General features: G+C 39.0%; 1 protein-coding gene across 1 annotated transcript in view; it reads left to right on the top strand.

Moving 5' to 3' along the window:
* Nucleotides 1-22,290, top strand: part of SMYD3 (SET and MYND domain containing 3) — a 433,429-nt gene that overhangs the window by 403,033 nt on the left and 8,106 nt on the right. The window contains exon 11 of the mRNA XM_075707872.1: nucleotides 21,458-21,566. Coding sequence (XP_075563987.1) covers nucleotides 21,458-21,566 — 109 coding nt within the window. The remainder of the gene's footprint in view (nucleotides 1-21,457; nucleotides 21,567-22,290) is intronic.

Genomic DNA, 22,290 nt, shown 5'->3' with positions numbered 1-22,290 from the left:
CTTTTCACCCCTTTCATCTATTTGTTGTGTATGCCCACATGACCTCCTGAAAATACAAACAAACTCTCTTATTTGCAGAGCCCATTATCAGCCTTGTCTTTAGCCTCATGATAAAGGTCAAGTAGATTAGTTAGGGAGGCTCTTGCCTTTCTAAATCCACGTTGGTTATCTCCTTTTAGATAATTACTATCCATGTACTTCTCTAATGTGCCCCAGGCTATAGTTTCCATTCCTTGAATACTGCAAGGTTAAATTCATCTACTTTTGACACATTTCACTGGGTTTCAGCTCTGCTAACTGATTTAATACCCGTGTTTTTGTGATTAGTCATCCTGGACAGGGGAAATAGAGCAAATGCTCAGGAAGAATATTATTCTCCAATGCAAATCCTCTAAGAAACACTTGTGCTACACCAGCTAACATTTCTGACTTTTCATATAGCAGTTCTTCAGCTATCCATGCTCTAATCTCTTCCTTCAGTGCTATATTGCCTATGCAAATTCATGCTGTGTATGGAAAACCTGTGGGAATAAAGGAGCACAACAGTAAGAACACGATGACTAATATTAACCTCCCTGTAACCTCTAGTCAGACTTTAAAATGCCACTGAAACATCAAGGCTTTCCATGTTCTTATTTTAAAAAATAATATTCTCATATTAAGAAGCCCACATTTCACACCTATCAGGAAAAAAAAAAAAGATATCATAGCAGATTTCTTTTATTTTGTACTCTGTCTTCATGATAATAATTGCAGGAGAAACATGCGGGGTTTAAATGTATATAAACATGCAAGATGCAGCTCAAAATTACTTGCTTCCAGTGAATGTTCCTTATCTACTGAATTGTTAAGTTGGGTAACTATGCTTTAATAGGCACTTTATCCATAGTTAAGCATGTGCTTTTCTCCTGGTTTTCATTATTACTCTTCATCACAACAGGACATTTAAAATGCTACATAGGATAATATGGCATAAGGAATATGGAGAAAATGCGGTGTTCCTTTCAAGATCTGTACTCTCCTCTGTAATTTGCTAATGAAAATATCTGGTTCTGCTCATTTACACTTTCAGTAGAATATTGATTCCTGATGTGATAACAAAGTGGGAGCATTTTGATACCTCAGTTTTGACAGTGCTGTATCTTTAGAGGCCAAATGTTTTCTTGTGTGATGCATCTTTTCAGCAAAGCAGCAGTGAGGATTTATCACAGTGAGCAGCACTGGTTCTCCAAATAATTTGTACCACTAGTTAACTCCTCCCTTAAAAAATAGAAAACATAATAATAATAATAACAACAACAACAAAAGAGTCCATGTTACTGTGGCTGATACAGATTTACGAAAGATAGAATTTCCCCACCTCCAGAGGGATATTTACATTTGTAACTAATGTTCATTTGTAGCTAATGCATGTGTCCTGTGGTCAAACAAGCCTATTATGATAAGGAGCACAAAGCTTCATGCATACATTTTCCTTCCATCCTTTTTCTATGAGCATGGATAGACAAATAATTTCTCCCTATCACACGCTTCCTGTTCTTGCTAATTCCCCAATGGTATGTGTTGAATACAATAGTATGCATTGAATTAAATAATTCAGCCATACTTTTATACTTAGGAATCTCTCCTGTGCTTGAGGTCAGCATGAACAAAAGACATTGAGGCCAAAATTAAGACATACTGGTTTGCCTGTTTCCCCATAACTCTAAACAGAAACCCTTTATAATGTAAGTTTATTTTCAGTAATGAGAAGTTTTAAGCACTACACAGACTTTGTCAACATACTGTCATTTTGTGTGCTGTTCAGATGCCCCCGTACATGGGGTGTGGTATTTTTATAGGCTAGACTGCGCCGTATCCAGCCTAACATTTTTCGTTGGCTATACACCCATTTAATAAAATCTTCAAAAGGCTGGTATGTTTTTATTCATAAGGGTTTCTCTGTGTATGCAATATTCTGTGCTATTCCTGAATGATTACAACATCTCTGTAGAAGAAAATGAGGAAAGGAAATATTGCAATATACAAAATATTTTTCAAATGCTAAAGCTCTGACCTTATAAAACAAAGAAGCCACCTTGAGTCAGCCAGCCAAGAGCTTTTTATCAGTTTAATGTAGCAGAACTCAACCAAAGGGGCAATTTTTTGCATTACCTTGCCACTGATGTGAACGCTGCAGCTGCATTTTTGTATCTATATTCATTATTGCTAGTGTTCCTCCTGGATTATGACTGATCCAGAAGAATTTGAATCTTCATTTTGAATTTTTTACTTGGTTTGTTTTTTTTTAATTTTGGTAGAAGCAGACAGAAAGAATACTCAAGGCATCCATTATTTCTTTCCACAATTTGCTGGAAGTAGCATAAGCTATTAAAAAAACGAAGGCATACAAATCTCATGCTATTCAGCTGACTGGTAATTAAAGTGCAATTAAATTTTTCATGGTGTAGATTGTGTCTGTTTTCCAAAGAAATTAGAAACTGTGGCCCTTTGAGAATTGTGCTTTTAGTCTCTAGACATTTACTGCTATAGCATTTTTAAAATGTGATCATTGATGAAGTCTGCACATCCAACATACTTATAGGAGGAGGTTTGTAGTTAGGTGGCTTCTCTTTCTGGAAGTGTGTTGTTCCTATAGAAATGCACTGTCCTTTCCCATGTGTATCAAAGATCAGTAAATTACAAGCAAAATCAATCATTCTGTATCTCCATTTAAATTTGGAGAATCAAAGTGTGGCACAAATTGCCCCACAGTTAGGAGTGTGAGTCAACATGACAGAAAACTGAGCTCATAAGGTGATTGTGAATTATTAACGCTGGGTAATATTCAGCAGAGTGAGTTAGGTATTCTGAATTTCCTTCTCAAGGAGCCCTTGACTCTGCACTGCCTACACTGGGAACCTGGGAAGATTAAACTTCCCGTCCAGGCATGTAAAGTTAGATGCCTGTGAGCTGACAGCGTGAATATACTGTTGGGATAAATCCTACTCTTACTGTCGTGTAAGAGTTTTCTAAAGTCATGTTCAAGTATAGTAGCAGAACTGATTATTTGTTAACTATTTAGAACCAACTGCAGGTAGCTCTGGAAATGATTTAGACACGTGCATAAGGCCCACAGAAGTCAACTGAACAGATGCTCTAAGCAGTTACTTTAAATGCATTTCTCAATAGAGATGGAATTAGTGTTCAAATGCTTAGAAGGTGCAATGCAGTGTACAGTACAAGGACATGAAATCACCTCAGGGCACAGACTGAAAGGTAGATGGACAGAATGCAATGTTTCCCAAAAATAATTCCTAGAGTGGGAAAAGGTTCAAATTCAGCTTTCTTCAGGCACTGCGGAATATGTAATTTCCTAAGAGGGATTTAAATGAGGCAACAGTGATATTTTGGCATTTCGCATGAGAGGAAACATAAGGAGATACAGAGAAACATGCCCAGAAATGACATTGAAAAAAAAGAGTTTTCTCAAATCTGGTATCATTAATAGATCACATAGGATCTGATAGGATAAAGTTCTGTAGAATGCAAAGCCTGAATTCTGTAGTGCTTTCAGTGCAAATTCCCCACCTGAAGTATCTATGGCTTTTCTCCAAGAATTACAAGGAAAATTATTCCAGCAGATTTTCCTTTATTTCATAATTTATCATGGATCCAAGTAATTAAATACTTGTCAAAATTTTTCATGTTTCAAACAAAAAAAATTGTTTTCTGTTGAATTCTTAGGATAAGTATAGGTTCCAGATTTAAGGATTCTACCTTTCTTAGAAATGATGACTAACGCAGAAATGTAAAGGAATGGAGAAACCTGTAATTACTAAGAATCCATGAATCCTAAATAATTGCTCATCAGGGATCAAATTCCAACTCCTTATATAATGCAATTTAATCATGCACTTAAAGTCGTACATTTATTTGAGCAAATCAGGTAATCAAAGGCTTGTGTATCTTGGGAGCTTAGTACAGTATTTGTCCTGCCCTGCGTTTCCTGACATAGAAATGAATTTTATTGAGTACCACTAAAACCTCTTCCTTTAAAGAGACCAAGAGAGAGAAACAATCTTTTTCTTCAGAGTACCATCCATCTTCCTCTTTAGGGCAGCTTAAATGAGAAAATTTAGTACTGTGGCTGCAGTTGCTTGCACTTGCTTTGTGCATGTAACCACTTTGTTTTGCTATGAGAAAGGGAAGAGTGACAAATACAATTGAGGTGACAGTGTCTGCGAATTTCAATTTTGATTTGCTAACAACCTCATTAATGTTCAGATTTCAGCTACCTTGACAGGTATATTCATAGAGGATGAAATTCACATGCAGACAGACAGCCCCAGGCTTATGCACCACATAAATCCTGTCTAAGCCTTTAAAATGTGCTTTAAGTGGGCCTAATTGATGTACAGGACCTGTACTGGCCCTTATACACATGGAAGAATTGCTCCCAGTTTTTAGTCTTGCAATAATTAACTGTTGTACTTTGCTTTAAAAATCTGTTATTCTTTTTAATCTCCTTCCATTTTTCCTAGTGAACTGCTTTCATGCTGCCTTCTGTTTAAACACAAGCAGAGTGGAATATTTGGGATTGCCATATATATATTAGATACAAACACAAATGAAATGTATATTGGAAAGGTCAGCTTTCAATAAAAATTCAAATCAGGTATTTGGATCTGATTAGACACTGTGTGATCTGTGCAGTATGCACATGGGGATTGTGCAGAAAATCCACTAAACATGATTATGGGAAAGCACACATTTTGTAAAGGACAAAATTCATCATAGCCCTTAACAGTTCTTAAGACATAGGTAGAGACTAGATTTGCTATAGCAACTGATTATATGTTTGTTGGTAGTTTAGTATTTGCTAGTACATTAAGCACAATATCCCATTTCTGATTAATACTTCATAATTTATATTTATTGTACCATCAATTTTGGATCAAAATGTAGCACAACCAGCTTATTAACCTAATAATGCAAAATATATTCCTGTATCTAGTTTGCAGGTTGCCCCATTTTTTCTAGTATCTGAAAGGACAAATCATTTTCTTTCTCCACATTAGCCAATTTTCTAGCTACCTCCTGTCCACTTAGAGCAAGTCATACAGAAAATATCAAATATTATTCTGAAGAGTGGATAGTTACACGATCTTCATCATAGGATTTTATCTTTACATACGTTTTGGTCCAATGTCCTGAAGAAACATGGGCTTCTGGTTTTTTAAGCATACCATTTTTGTTTGACCAATGCTTCTGCCTTGAGGGTAAATAACCCAAATAGATTTTAAAGTGCTTTAATTAATCTTTTGAAATACGTCTGTTTTTCTCAATTTAATGCAGTATGGCCCAATTTACTTTGGAAATGAATCAAGCTAAATATGAAATAACTCTGCATTAGTTTTCGATGACAGCATCTACAACATGGCTGAAGTGATTACTTTAAATTTATACCATTAACGAATTCAAATTAACCTTGAAAGCCTATATGCAGACAAACTGTCTAACTCTGGTATTATGCAGAAGAATTATGTCTACCCAAGAATTGCAGTTATTTCCAAACTCCTCCTGAAAAATCAGTGTGCTTGCCCACATACTATAAATGCTGAAAATGTGAAATTGTAATCTGAAAAGTGTTTCATATTGCAGTCATAATTTCTAATCAAGTCAACTCAGGGTTCACTGGGATAGTCCAACATACACAGGCAAGTGTAGAACTGAGGTTTGACCAAACACCCTTTCTTTAAAGTATGTGTAAATTGTCTTTAATCTATTTTGAGTTGTTGACCTTATCTGTAAGGTAGAGAGATCTGATGGATTTCATGGAGTTTTAAATAAAGTGTTAAAATTAAATGTGATACAGTAATACACATACAGTGTGGCAATCAATAGCAGTGTTGTGGGATGCTACTGGGTGACAAAGACACACTGGGCAGGCTGCTCTACAGGTATTAAATGCCCAAATTGCTGCCAGTTTGTTCACTACTCTGATTTGTGGAGTCTATTCTTCATGTAAATGGTCATTTGCTGCTTTCAAAAATAAAGATTTTGCTTGTAGAGTCATGCTACAAAAGCACTGACAATGAGAGTATGTGATGGAAGTAGTTCAGTACAGTGTACCAAGCTTATGTCTCAGGTTTGATACCCTACTTTATACAAGAGGTTTGTGATGCAAATAACAGGTCTGATGACTGTGGAGGTTAGCAATCTTGTCAGGAGCCCTCTGCAGGCAAAGTCACAGGAAAGATGCTCAGTGAAGGAGCCTTAGGCATGGGCAAGCAGTGTCAAAAGCTAAAGGAGGCTTGGTGGTGGAGGGTTCAGAAGAGGCTTGGCTGTTCCTGAAAGAAGACAAGGCTGCCAAAAGAAAAGAGAGAAAAAGAAGAGATGAGTGTATGTGCTCTGGAGTGGAGACAAAACAGGTCATTTCTGTGCTCTGTAACGCAGTAATCTCTCCATTTATTGCTTCTCTGTTGAAGGGAAGATAGCCTTTTTCAATGGTTGTTTTCTGATATAAATATTTCTCCACATGAAACTGGCTTAAAATGTTGTCTTATGTGTTGTATAATATTGTATGACATACTGTATGAAATGACTTGATCTATGTTCTATCATGTAGGAATCAAAAAAATTGTGGTATGGTTATATTTAATCTGTCTGGGCTCATATTTTTAAATGCTAAGGCAATCTGCATATCTGCACGCATTCACTTTAAATCCACTTACGTCATGGTGGAAATACTTTTACTACACAGTAGTGTTCATGCTGTCAGTGTACTTCCGTGCACGGCAAAATTTCCCTCTTGGATCATCTCTATCTCATACACAAATGTCATGGAGATGTTAATAGTCTGCAGTTTTAAAGAATCTACTGTATCATGCCTCGAAATAGCAGTGAAAAAAGAGACATATTTTGCAATACTTATTTGCATGGTTAGCATTATTAGTATTTTATAGCAACATATAAAAATCATCATTTACTTGGGTAAAGTATCCAGGCCTTCTGCTGTATTGTAGCTAAATAACTGTGTTCGGAAGTGGGCTTCATTCTTACCTCTCTTCTGGAAGTGCACTGTTAAAAAGACTGATGGCATCTAGAAATGCATAACTTTGGGTTTCCTTTTCATGTAATTATTATCTTTTAGCTTAAAATCAAATTTATACCAAAAAAATTGCAACAGTAATCCAGGTGCTTTCTGAAGGGTAGGGATGTTAGATCTCAAAACCATGGCCTAAACACCAAAGCAGTGGTCATTCAGCTTTAGGATGGGATCTAGAACATGCCTGGGAGAGGTAAAACATGGCAAAGCTGCTCGGAAAAGTCAAAGCAGGAGCTCAGCTATCAACATGTCCACCCTGTTGCCTATCCATAGTAGATCTGGATGAGAGCAGATCTGATAATTCAAGGCTAAGGACAGCAGTTGATGGTAGCACCAACCAAGTAAGGGCTAGAATTGAGTGATATATCTTCTTATATGAAGGTATAACTCTCATCAGCTGTTCATCTGATAAGGGACAATGTAAAGAACTGCCCTAAATGTCAAGGACTGTGATAAGGTATGTCATAGTTTTTGCCCAAAAAAGTCTGCAGAAAGCCAGTAAGCAATTAGCAGAGTCCTTTCTAAGAACTGGTCTTTTATGTGAGTCAAAGTTGCTGGTCCTTTGACAGAGTCTTATTAAAAAGGGGAGGAAGTGGACCAAGAACATTACTTGATGTACCACCACGAGCGGGGGGGGAGAGAGAGAGAGAGAGAAAGAGAAAGAGAGAGAGAAAGAGAGAAAGAAAGAGAGAGAGAGGGGGAAAGAGTGAAAGAGAGAAAGAAAGAAAGAAAGGAAGGAAGGAAGGAAGAACGAGCTCTAAGGAAGACTATGAAGTCCTTTTCGTTACCAAAGCTTGCAGTGTCATGATATGCATCTGCAAGGTGACTCCAGGAAAGATCTCCATTCTTCTGGGAGAGAAGATGTCACCTAGCAGAGGCCTTTTTCTGCACTCTATTGAGATACATCTAGTCCAGCATGAAATACAAACTGAAAGTGATACAAAAATCCTCAGAATGGATGCCATGAAAGCCAAGAGATATCGAAGCCGTATTTCAGAGAAATCACAAATTAACAACCAAATGGCGAGGTCCCATTGTGCTGCTTTGCAAAATCAGATGGAGCCATGACATTTTGGTTTTGCTTGAGGCAAATAAATGCCATTGTAGATTTTGATGCCTGCCTCATGCCATGGATTCCTGTTTAAGAGCAAAGACTCGGTAGGTGGTTTTCGTGTGCCTCACGTATTGTGAGAGTATTGACAGATTTCTTTTCATGACTGCCTCCTGTACCAATTTAGAAAGATGCCCTTTAGGCTGCAGAGATTAATGGACATATGAGGCTTTATGCACAGTACACCATTGCATGTCTTAACATGTAGTTTTCAGTGTGCACAGGGAGTTTACTTTGAAGCAGCTGTTAGTGGTCTAACAGTTGATTCAAAGATGTATATCTTGCATGTAGCCTATCCAAATGAGCAATTTGTCCACAGGACATACCAACTCAGTTATGTATAGGTAGACAGGACCCAGGAGTGGAAAAAGTATAAAATTATAAATAAAAAGATGGTGAGAGGAGGTTAAATGGGAAAAAAGCAACTTGGTGGGATAGAGAATAGTGAAAGAAGAAAATGTAGGGGGAAGGATAGAGAAACTAGGAAAGAAAGATACAAAAACTAGAAGAGGAAAACGGAGAAGAAAACAGGAGACAAGTGTCTGCGAAGAGGGAGAAAAGGGAATTTCTTCTTACTGTTAGAAATAATGACTTGTGAGCTAGACTGTAGGTTCTGCCTCAGACACAGTTGGTATGTGTAATGGGAAACCAATAGTAAATATTATGCCAAAGAGTTTTAGCCAACAAAGGGGTATAACCTGTGACACAGGATGATATAGTAGTCCAGGACTCGTAGATCGGTTACCCTGGCAGCTCTGCTGCACTTGCACAACAACTTGCTGGAGCTCTTCCCAATGTGCTGGCTATTATTTCTGAGCTAGAACTGTGAACCTTGTCTCACTGCACAGAAATCATCTACCGGGAACCGTGGGCCAAGTATTACACAGTCTTTCTTTAGCTCAGTGGGACACAACTAACATTTGATAGAAAAAATAGTACTTGATAGAGTCCACATGTGTTTCTTTTGCTCATTTCCCCTCCTCCACTCATCCATAAATCAATGTGCTAATTGCCTCCACACAATTGGCCGAGAGAGAGAAATGTGGTTGCTCACTGTTTCGTAATTTTAGACTGTGACAAGCTGTTTATTCATGTGCTTTAGGCATGGTAGTGCTAGTGCAGTTGTAGCTCTTCCTTTGTGCCTGCTGCCCTCAGTGAACAGGGTGCAAGGTAAACATTTATCAGCTTGTTTCGGAGGATTCCTGTCAGAAGTGTGCTGCACCAATGGGATGTCTACTGCAGCCTGAAAGCAAAGGAAGTTGGACATGAAATGTCTGTGCCTCCAGTGGTGCCTGTGAAAGTACCATTCCAGGACCCAGACTGATCAGGTCCCTGTCAAGTAACTCCACAGGATTTCCTGTGCAGCTTGCGGGGGAGATGGGGGCGGGGGGGGGGGGGGGGGGGGGGGGTGTTGTTGTTTGGTTGTTTTTTTTTTTTTCTGGTGGGCTCATGGCCATATTCTTCAGTGTCACATCCAGTCACTGCACTTGTGGTCTAGCCTGGAGAAGCAGCTGCCATTCCATGGCTCTCCTCACACGGGCTGAAGTTCCCATGATTGGAGAAAATGTTACCTTCCAACAGACCCATCATGTATTTTTACGTAGTAGCCACTAAGTGGGGGAAAAAACAGCTAATTCTTTGGCAACCGGGTTTCTGTTTACCCTGCCCTATATTCACAGTCTGGGAACTCTGTTTCTGTTTTTACTCAAGAGATTTATTCAGTAGGTCCCTGAATGCATTGCATTTTAGCTTAAATTAATTGTTCATCCCTTATCTTGCCTATAGAAAGATATCCTTGTCATGTTAAGACACGAGCCTTTAATGACCTAATCTAGAAACGCAATCCAAAACCTCATACTGAGGAAATTTCATGCAAAACATGAATTGAAGTCTTTTATCCTCCTGTCTCACACATCTCTAAACAAGCTCTGAGTTGATGGGCCACGTAACTATAGCTAGGTATAATTTTGCAAAACCTCAGAATCTTTTAGAACAACAACATATGATTACAAAATGGTGGATTGAGATCACAAATAATCTTGAGCCAAATCTGGGCATAAAACTTTGCTCTCTGTCCCAGGAAGAAGCAGGAAGAAAGCAACATTTGAATGAAAAGTGTGACAAAAATCTTTTAATCCAAAGTACTGTGCATTCTGAGATATGTTCTGGAAATTTGTTTTGATTCTGTGATGCTGACATTAACATTGTTTTATAGCTCGTAGAAGCATGGTGTTCCATGTGCTAACAAATGGTAATATAACCATGACAGTCTATGCATCAAGCATTAAAATCAGTGCCATTGTACTGGTTTACATCAGTGGGAAGTGCCTTGAGATGTTCTGTTATGTAACTTCCATGTTGGATTTAGCCACTGGAGACAGTAGGTCACAGACTAAACTAGCTACTGATACGAGATACCATGTAAAGCATGAAATCTTAAGAGTTTCTTTACTCTATATGAACTGAAATATTAAGGGATCTATTTCCTCCTCAAGCAATCTTCTCTTAAAAATTTTTTACCCCCTACCTGTTCTACCAAGGTACAAATGGACTCATTAATCAAGGTGTACAGCAAACATGGCCTTGCTTGAAAAATGCTTGCTCAGTGAACATGCTACTTTCAATTACAGAGAGTTCAAGCATGCCTTGGTCTTTTGAAGTATTGCACACCATTTTCCATGCCATGAAGAGGCATAGCAGTGTTACTGGAAAAAATCTCTCCTTTATATTCAGCCAGCATTTCAGGCAGCACTTCAGAGCCTGGGAGAGATTATTGCTCATGATTGCTGTTCATAAAGTTCAGAGTAGGTCTCCTTTTTTCTGTAAAGAATGCTATTTTCCCCCTCCCCTTTCTTCCAGATTGTTTTATTTTGTAGGAAACTCTGGAGCAATTTACATGCCTTTTGGGTCATGTAAGAAATTTTCTAGCCAGCTGAGCCACTGGATGGAAGTTAAGTGTTCTCCAGTTCAGACAGATGGTCTTGTTTAGCTGTCACATTTTAACTGTGTAGCTTACCAAGGATTTGTAATTCTCTTCAGAACCAGTGCTAATATTTTGGACTTCTACAGAATCTTCCTATTGAACTCTCAAAACTCTTCACAAATATGATTGAATTTAGCCTCATATCAGCTCCACTGAGTAGATCACTATTCTCATCTTTAAGACGGAAAAGCTGAGACACAAGGAGTAAGGCCAGATATCTAAATGAGATATCTGACATAAGGCAATGGAGTTCCTGTTCAGACACGCTGGTAACAATTTATGCATAGCAATCTCACTAAATTTTGTAAATGCTACTTCAGCTGTTATTGTTGCTATTATTATTGATGGTAAATATCCAAGAAGCAAGGAAAACTGAAATGGCAGCTGGTAAAGCACAGGCCTGACCAATTCTGAAAGGGGACAATGCTGTGGGTGAAAGCAAAAAGTTGTAGGAGAGGTGAGTCTGGAAGGAAGCTGAGTGGTCAAGAATGAGGGGATGAGCCATCCAGATGTTGGCGGGACGTTGAGATTAATATCACTATGTTCAACAGCTACCCAACCAAATCAGAAGCCTGTACACATTGAGCTGCATCAGATGTCTGCTGTTGGGATGACAGTGAACCAGCATCTTTCTGGTTTGAAGATGGTGGGGGGAAAGGAGAGATCCTTGGTCTTACTTTATTCCATAACCACCATATTGCTGTTATCATGAAACCCTGTTGGTAAACACAATGAATGGCACAGTGGTAGTTACTGCAGATAAGAGAGTGTTTACTTGGGGAACAACAATGAAACAAGATATCACAAAACAAAAAGGACCATCTTCCTAAATGGATGCAGAGTAAATCCCTTTCTGTATTTGCTTAGCTTCACTATTAGCTATGGACATGGTACACTGCACTTCCAAAGTAAAAGTGGTGCTCAAAAAGCATCCTCATGTCAGAGGTGACACTAAACAATTGAAGAATAAGAACCATAGTACTTTAGAAGGAGGAACTAGAGCACCATCACCACAAAGATACAGGTCAAATTCTGAAAAAAAGAAAAAAGTAAAAGGGATGGAAAATGCTGTTAAAAAACCAGTGTAGATTTGCTAAAAATGGATCATGCAAGACCATATTTTTATAAGACAATATAATCTAATTGAAGGAAAATACCGTAGAGCTAAGCTTCAGTGAAGAATGTAATGGAATATTATAGAGTTACTGTCATTCTGGTCAGTCATTTGCACAAAAATGGTAAGGTGGATAAGAAACTGGGTAAGAAAGAGGCAGATTTGGGGTGATATCAAAAAAAGAGGGAGATTCTTATGAGTCCTTTCACAGTCTTCCACCTGTTCTAAGCTGGAAGCTTATCATTTGGAAATCGCAGACAGAGAAGATTTGGTGATCACAGGATGATTATAACATGCCAAATGATGTAGTCATGGAAGAAGAAAATACGAACCTGGACTTGGTTATCCATTTGCTTTTATAAAAACAAAAAAAATCAACCATACCTAGAGGTACTGGGTTAATGGTTCAACTAGTGTCTGTGTGAGACAGAATATCTTTTTATTTGTTCTGAACCTGCCAGTTGTCGGTCTCATCTGATATAATCTGGGTATTATGAGAGACAGTGATCATTCCTCGTTTGTCTTTTCCATGCAGCCTGTGATTTCATAGATCCATTGTCAAGTCCTTCCACAATCATTTCTTTTGCAGGCTTGTCCTGCTGTATTTATTTATTCCTTCATTGTACTGCCTCTATCTGTCCTCATCACCCCTGTCCATACCTTTCTACTGAACTCTTCTGGGAAGACAGAATTAGAATTGCATGCAATACCCAGGATGTAAGGGTGTGATGTATTTTTACAGCACTTCTCTGTTTTCTTTTCCTAAAAATATCCTAATATTTGTTTTGCTTTTTTGACCATAACATTCACAGAGCTAATATTTTCACAGAAATATCCATTATAACTCCAAGATCTAGTTCCCAAATTATACAGGTTACTTCAGAACCCATCACTGTATATAAAAATGCCTACTAAAACACTGATCTATGTGTACAAAAAACAGAATAAAAATACAGGTAACTCTCTAGTCCTCAGAAGTGGAAAGTGACAGAAATCCAGCCAAAGAACATACTGCTTTGGTTCTTTACTGACCCACAGCAGTCATGAGAAAAATGACTATGTGTCTCCAGATTTCAGCCATCCTATCTGAAATTGGTATTTGTAATCATCCCTCTAAAGAGAGAGAGTCGTTGCATTGCACCTGACACTTTCCCTGGAGAATTATCTGGAGATATGATAGAAGAGGAAAGAACCTTGATACTATTGCTTAAACAAGTGATCTAACTCCTGTTATCAGTCTTTTGTATTGCAACGGGCTTCTGAGGTGATCTGAGATACTGGTGAATGGAGAGAAGACATTTTGCACTGAAGATGTCAGTACTACCAGCTGCGTCCCTCCTTGTGCAGTTTGCGCTTGCATGCACACACACACACACTTGCATGACCTCTCTGAAGTTTACTGACACTAGTAGCAATTAGATGTGTGTGGCTCTGATACTGGGGGGACACATATCATAGCAGAGGGGATCAATTGGAGGAAAGTTATCTGCAACTCGATCCAGCAGTGCTTTTGATTTTCTTGTCACTCTTTGGTTCTGTGGCTGAAGAAGAGAGATCATGCAAACCTATAGATTTGTGATCTGGTCTAAGAAAACTTGCATTGCTTGTATCTGCAGCCAGTCTTGTAGTTGTTTTCCTAGCTGTACGAGATACTGAGGGTGGGCCATTTTTCTTAACATCAACAGCTAGTCATAGGTTCACTGCTGGAGGCGAAGGTGACACCAAGGTCTTTGTCACAAATTACAATGTCCCTAGTGTACATTTTCCTTCCGTATTTTACTTCTCTTCCTAAGCATGTTCTCTTTAACATGCTTTAGCTTTCCCATTCTTCCTTTGCTGTCTTTCCTACACTTCTTGTGTTTTCTGGCATTCTTCCAATGTACTCTATATGGCTTTTAAAATCTTTTATAAATCCTCTGAACTAAACTGTTGGCCTTAATCTCTTACTCTTCTGGTTATGCAATGACTGAGATGGTATGTTCCTATCTGCAGCAACAGTCCATCCTACCACCTTTAGCTGTAAAGATGGTGAACGCATGATAAAAAAAACCTGAGTGCTACAAGATATTCTGAAGATCAGCCAGGACACAGGGACAATCTATATAAAATCTTTTCCTACTTTATCCCAGATTGAGCACTCTTTCTTTCCTTAACATCTCCTAACACCAGAAGAAGACAGAACATTTGGACAGTTCAAACAGACAGTGCCAGCATTTTAAGTGGATGAGTTAGACCGAGAGCTGAGATGAAATTGCAGTTTATACCACTTTGTCATTTTATTAAAGTTATCATTCAAATCTTGGCAGAGCCAACATCTGGAACAATATCTATTTTAATGTGACATAAATTATCACCATAAGGAATACGGCAGAATGATCAGCCAGCAGAGAGAAATTATTTCTGAGATGGATAACTAACATTTCTTGAGAATTCAGTCGATTAAGTGTGATTGCTTATTTTATCACATCAGTTAAATTACTGAAACAAATAGTAATGGAACAGTATGAGATGCAGATGTGATGAAAAATCTTTAGAGCCATAATTTCAGAGATGTAAATCCTGAGCTGTTTCCAGAGGCAGTTATTTCATTGAAATAACAGGACATTTCTTGAGTGAGGACAGAATTAAAAAAAGAAAAGAAAAAAAAAAAACAGAAAAATAAATGGCAGTCTGGCACAAAAGTTTCTAAACTAAGGTTACTGTCTCTACATTTCATTTGGAAAATACAGAAGCCTTTTAAGCCTATAAAACTACATTTACTTTCATTTGGATTGGCAGAGCCAGACAGATAGACAAGACAGCATAGACAAAAGAACCAGGCTCTGCATCAACCAAAAAACTTCCTAAAGTCACAATGAGATCTAGGTTCAACTTTTGGCTTTCCCAGAGATTTTCTCTTGTAACATTGGACAAACCACTTCATTTGCCTGGGCCTCCATTTCTTATCTGTGCAAAACAAAGGCTATCATGCCATGCTTTTTAGTGCTTAGTATGATGAGGCTCGTACATGAGTTGTGGTCATTGGTGAAAATTCGATACCGGGGATACAGAGAGTTTTGTCAATACAGCAATAATACAGATAGAGAGCACATGTAAATTAGACTGCAAAAATGTACAGCCAGGGTATATTACAAGAGTATGGAGACTTCCAAGTGAAATCTGATCAGAAGTGTTAGGTCTACACATCCCTACTGATATCAGACCACAGCTGGGTCAGAAAATTATGCCAACTTTCTGCTGTTATTTGGTTAAAACAGAAGAGTAAGTCTCTTGGGGTAATTAATAGTTTTATGTAAAAGTAACAGAAAGTAACTTTTCCTGGTTTAGTCTGTAAGAGATTTTCCAGCATAAAGCTCCTACTAATAATAAAGTCTTCTCATCACTGGCAAAGCTTTTTTGTAATGTTTTAGGGATGTACACTAGCAGTTACATCAGGAAAACCCCCCTGCTAGTGCTGAGGAGCCGATCCCAAAATCCAAGTGAGAGAGGTCATATCTGGGAAGAAAGAGAAAAGGGTGATGCCAGCATTAAACTGTTCACTGATGCTTTGATCTTCTCAGTGAGACACTGTGATGGGGAGATAAAATGGACAATAAACATTTCAGGGCAGCTGGAGTATATCAGGTCTGCCACAGGTAAAGGATTTAGTCTGCTACTCCAAAAATGACATGGCTACTGCAGAAAGTGTAAGGGGAGTTGTAAGGTACTGAACTGATTTAAACTTATCTGGTCATCCATGATAAATAGGGAGTTGTTACAAGAAAAAAAAAGAAAGAGGGAGAAAAAGAAAGAAAGCAAAGCCAGAAAGAATAACAGGTTAACACCATTATTATTCCAAGAAAAAACACATTATTAGCATGAAAGCCAGGGCAGTATTCTTTTGGGAGGCTTTCACAGGGAACCCTAAAGATTATACACAGGTTAACATAGATATATTTCCCTTAGAAATTATACAGTACCAACTAGACTTCTAATACTTAACATATAAAACAGAGTCATTTAGTATCAATAACACATTTCCAGTTCCTCCAAAAATAATCCTGTGACCTTTTTCCATCCCAGGCAAAACTCTTGCATAGGCCTAGTGCTTTTTTAAAAATACTAATATTGAGCAAATTATGTATAAAGCTGCTTAAGATAATTTTCTATAAATAGAGCATTGCTAAGCACTATTTCAGCTTCAAATTGCTGGTTTTGCAGCAGAGATTGCTAGGTGAAAATCTGTGTACAGACTGAACAGTTGCAGCACAGTCCCTTTGGCATTAAGATCTGTAAGCTCCTAAATGGGCACAGTTAGGTTACCTGTCTTATGCTCCTGAGGCATATGATTTCTTTGACTATTCATAAAATAACTGGTTTCTCCCTGGAAATATTGATAGATACCAAATGTTTCATACTTTTTAGCACAAATAATAATTTGTCCCTAAATTTGTCCTAAAAATGTTTCTACAATTCCCATATTTAGAACTCATTGATCATCCCAGCCAAGGAGTGAAGATAATATCATGCGAATTAGATGACGCGTCTCACATCACTGAATAATGAAAAAACAAGTAACTGGACTACATAAAAATAATTCCTAGGCTGCAGTTCAGTGAACAGCTTTAATGAATGTACTCAACTACTGAGCAGTTCAGAAATTGAGAATCAGTCAGAGAAAGAAGAGAAGGTTGAACTTATTGGGTGCTATATTTGTGGTGAACATTTCCACCAGCTACAGCGACTACATTTCTGTCATGAGGCTGACACTGTCCCCTTTGCATTCTGCTCACCACCTTTCCTGATGCCCAGGAGCCTCTTCTTAATTGCTTCTCTGTTGCTGCAGCTCCTAAAACTGCTTTGTGTCTTTTATGCTGTCATATTTACTTGCACTAAAAGGTACTGCAAACCAATTTACAGTTATGTATAGCATCACTTCTTACATGTCACCATATTAAAGAGCCTTGTAGCATTTCCATTTTAAACCCTTATTTCAGATTTTATAAATCCTGCCTGCTTATAATTATATCATGCTGAAGACAACAGTGTAAATGTTAACCCCACAGACTGATTTACAAGGAATGGTAGGTGTCTATTTATTTTAAAATATGAGGCATCAGAAAAGGCAGTGATTTTGCATGGTATTTTTTTAATACTAGGCTTTAATTCACAGGAGAACAAAAAAGCTCTGATTATTTACCTTGCAATGGGAGATAAGTTGAGTGGAATTAATGGAACTACAGTATTAAGTAATAGAAGGAACTGGCTAATATTTCTCAAGGGTTGTCTTTTTTTACATTGTCCTTTACATGAGAACACAAAGGATTGCTTGAAGAGATTCAGAGCTGATAGATAGAACAAAGAAAAATATTTTTTTTCCTTATAAAGTATATGATCAGTGACTGCTCTGGGGGTTAATCAGGGCAAACCTTATGGCTGAATTACAAATAGGAGCTATTGATCTCATGGTGTATTAGAAGCAGCTATTGCTTTACAGAGTATGGGTCATGGCTGTTGGGTCGTACCCTGGTTGGAAGACAGTAACAGTGGGGTACCATGGGGCTCTGTCCTGGGACTCATCCTGTTTAACATCTTTATCAACGACTTGGAAGAGGCAACAGAAGGCACTTCTGTGAGGTTTGCAGATGACACCACACTGGGGGGAACCTGTTGATAGGCAGGAGGGCAGGATGGAGAGATGGGCCAGCATGGATGCTGTTGGTCATAGATGGGAACAAAGCTGCGCTGTCTTATATAAGCAGAGGACGTGATACAAAATGTACAGATCTTCGTCAGCCTCCTCCAGTTCTCTTGTTTACAGCACAGCCTTGTTGTATTCTGTTTAATCTGTCTTTGCAAATAGACTACCGGGCATTGACCAATGCCAAGGGCCAGGAAACATCACTCCACAGAACTATCTTTATTTCAGCTTTCAGTATGTTACTGTTCCCCTTCCTGTCCCTCAGGCCTTGGTAAATCTCATAAAATCCTTTTCAGATTGAAATCCTACTCTTCCCAAGCTATAATGTGTTTTACAGCATGTATTTCTGTATAGTTGTCTTAGTCTCTTGCTGACAGTCTTTAGGTATCAGTTCCTCGGCTGGTAAATGTCTTCCTTATTCTTAAATTTATCCACTTTGTTTTGTTCAGAGCAATGTGTGGGAATAATAAATTGGCTCACAAGTACCTGACACTGTGTCTTAGTTCTTTCTATCATGCCAGTTTTTCATAATACTGAATCCTAGGGATGCCTGGAAGAAGCCAGCAGCATTTTTCCCACTTACACATCTCCCAGAAGATCCGCAAGCTGCCTGGATTTCTCTAGTAAACTCACACAATGGATGTGCTTCCACAAAAGGTGTTCCAGTAGTTTAATAGATTTATTCCAGAATATGATAATAAACAGTTGTTTCAAATGTCAATTTTAAGGCTTGCAAAATGTAACTATGTACATGCATAAGATCAGAGCATAAATCAGCTCAGTAAAACAGCTTTGTAAATATTTATGAGCACAGGGCTCTTTGTTTCATACCTACTCCTTCTGTGTCCTTATCTTTAATTTTCACTTGCTTTAGTTTATGGCTGGTAGCCTGGGCCAAGTACCTGACATTGCTAAACTGCCGCCTGTTTTCTCTGGTATTGTGTATACCACAATCCTAAATCTTTATTGACAGCAGGTGAATATATGATCTATAGAAAGAAATCTGTAGGTATGGAGGGGCAGATTCTGAATTCTGATGGAGCCGTGTGAAGTTTAGCTGGCGCCACATTGCTGAACTAAAGCATAGCCTGGGTTTGTCCATGTGAGCTGCCATCCCTGTGGTGGCTGCAGGTGAGGCAGGACCCAAGTTCCCTGTTTGTGTTAGTATTTTGGATGGGGCTGGTTATTCAGGAGGGAGATGAAAAGGAGAGATATGAAAAAGATGGTTGAAAGGATGAGAGGTAAAGGTGTGGAACAAAGGAGATGTGATGAGGCCATGAAGGAGCCGTACGAAAAGAATCAGAGCTGTCAGGACACAGCAGAGACAGTCTAGTGGGGACTGCAAAGATGAGTTACCATCTTATGCAAAAGTCTTTGCCTCTCTGGCTCCTTCTCCTGTGGCCATGGCCCCAGGCATCCTGGAATTTTGGTGGCCCAGAGGAGAGGGAATGACCTTTTCACTCCTTCTTTTGCAGCAGTAACAGGTGAGGGCAGAAGTACACAATCATATAGGCATCATTGTTTTGCAATTTTTACAAAATTGTGCATGTGCTCAGTACTCCTATTTATGCCATGTTAGCACTGCAATTTCTATTCTATTCTTCACTAATTCACATGAAAATCTCTGACTTAGTTGCATTTTCTCCCTATTTAACTAGTAGCAGATAGCACCATGTTAATTGATATAATAACCAGAAACAAAATCTAAAAATAAACCTACTGATAATTTTCCAGTGTTTGTTTAACCAGATCCTTGAAGTTCCTGAGTGGTCAGTTTGGACTGAGATAAGCGCTGTCATTTTTCTTCTCTCTTGTCTACTGGCTCTCTAGCCTTTTTGAACTGCAACCCACAAGGGGTCTGAACAGGTGGTGCTTGTGGCAATTCAGGATGAATTATTGTCATTAGGAGTTGGTTTCTGCTGCTTCGTGAGAGGCTTTGGCAGATCAAGAGCTGTTGCTCCTGAGATCCTGCCAGGCATGCTTCCCATGTGTTTCTGTATGTCTTCACTGAAACTGCATGGGATCAGCAGAAAAGGGTGGGGGGGGGTTGGGTGTGAAAACATTTTCCATGACATTTACACATCTTCATTTGAGATTTGTAAGCTCAGCCAGATACACGGCCATTTAGACAATTAGCTGTATTTAATAGTGCATTTTGATTAGTGAAAAATAATAAAGACAACTCATTCATTTGCTTGAAGACTTATCAGAAAATTCCTATATGTTGTACAAATTTACATCATTTAATGTGTTAGCATGCATTTAATCACACCCATGCAGATTTAAGTGTCTTTCTGACTTCAGTCGTATCATTCATTAGTAATTCCCCTGAAGTCCAATGATCATAAGTTTGGCATAAACACCAGAAAAAAATTCTTTGAGGAGTATATTTTGGGAAGCTTATTGGCTCTTCTTCCTGCAGTTGTAACAAATTTTGTATTTTTTTAGACAAACAAAATGCTGTTTGATCAAATAGGACATTTGTCTTCGGTGAGTCATGCTTAAGGCTTTTATTCTTCCATCTGTGTAGTTAGTCAAAAAAGATCTAAGATCTTTTGCAGGTGACTTAACTTGCAGGTGTGTCCCTTCACCTCATGTTTCCTGCTGGCCACTTCCAGGCAAGTCATGTCCACGGCTTTCTGCAGCCCCGAGGTTGCTCTTCCGAGATTCCATGCTCTCCACATCCAGGACACAGGGCTGGAGTGGGATCCAGGTGGTGTAAGCCAAGGGCCAGTGGGCTTGCAAAATGCAGAGTGGTCACCATGAAAGCATGGACATTTCAAGAGCATCTAGAGAGGAATTAATGATGACATTGCTCTCCTTCTACTTCCTAGGAAAAAAGAGAGCATAGTTCTGTTTTAATTAACTGCAGTGAGATTGATGGAAAACCTCTGCTTCTGTGAAATTAATTCAGTAAGAATGGGAGTGTATCCTCACACTAGCAGATACCTTGTCTAGATGCACAAGCCAAGTCTGAGATGTTTCCTTGAATGTGCAGCACCAGCTCTTTCTGCAACAGGGAGCAGCAAGCAAACCCTCAGAAATGGCGGCCTCGATGTTACATACCTGCTTTCCCTGCAGTCCCTCTCCTTCATCCTGGAGGATCCAGGACTGGGTTCCCTGCTGAGGCTTCCTCTTAAAATTATGCCTCTCTGGAGACCTGGGATTGTGAACGACCTCTGTTTGCAACACTAAGTACAGTAAATGCTATTGTATTATCCAACAGTAGCGAATTAAATAATCCCACTCTTGTCACTTTCTAACAGGATAATGTTAAAGGCATTCCTCTGAGATGGAGAGTAATAATTTGGTAATTCCCCTCAGTATTCCATGCTTCTCAGTAGTGCAGCTAATTTTCTCTGAGTACCTTATTAACATTCACAATGACTTTGCAGTCCCACCCTAACAGCTCTCCGCAGAGGCAATGACTGTGAAGGTGAGAGCTGACAGTGATGCATTTTCCTCCTTTTCCTCTGCAGACTGTATTATCCTGGTTTCCATCCGCTGAGGGCTGTCCAGCTGATGCGAGTGGGCAAACTGCAGTACAGTCAAGATATGTTTCCTCAAGCGCTGGAGACCTTGAAACAGGCCAGTATTGTGAACTGTTTCTTCTCTATTCTCCTTTTGCTTCCCCCAAACCTGCTGTGTGTCCCCCCCCTTCTGCTCTGACTGTACTTCATGCCTTTGAATACTCCTCCCTGCGTTTTCCATCAGTGGTGTTTCCCCAGGCTGCAGCTGAGTGTGGTGATGGGTCACTGTTGCTCAGCGTTTCAGGCACTGACTTTCTCCAGTATCAGTCACTGCTAATTACAGTTCAATAGCTCAGAGGTGCCTGGGTGAAAAATTACTATTAGATCTGAAGAGATAAAAATACCTCAGTGCCTCATACTCTCCTTCTTACTGTAGCAAAGTGAATCTGGGAGCACTGAAAGTACAAGAACAGGAGCAGAGCTGCAGCTTCTACCTTCCTTATTCCCTATCAGAGATCTGTGATTTCAGATTGGAGACCTTTGCCTTTAATGCTTGTATTTTATTGTGAGCGACACTCAGATCAACAAGCACCTTCTTGATCCCTCCTCTTTCCATAACATTCATCATCCTTCTCTTCTTTGATCTGGTTTTGCAGCTGGTGCTTTGCTAGTTACATTTCAGCTTCAAGCCATCCCTCTTGTACCTGAGGTGATTTTTATATTAATTTCCTACTACCCTGGGTCTTACTTGTCCAGCCGTTATATTGCTGTCTGTATCATCTTAAATATATTGAATAATCCCCTTCCATGTGTAACATGTACTCAGGATGTAGGCTCTCACT

This window comes from Pelecanus crispus, chromosome 3, assembly GCF_030463565.1.
Source record: "Pelecanus crispus isolate bPelCri1 chromosome 3, bPelCri1.pri, whole genome shotgun sequence".
Classification (NCBI taxonomy): Eukaryota; Metazoa; Chordata; class Aves; order Pelecaniformes; family Pelecanidae; genus Pelecanus; species Pelecanus crispus.
Note: the sequence above shows the minus strand (reverse complement) of the source record. Positions and strands in the feature narration are given on the sequence as shown.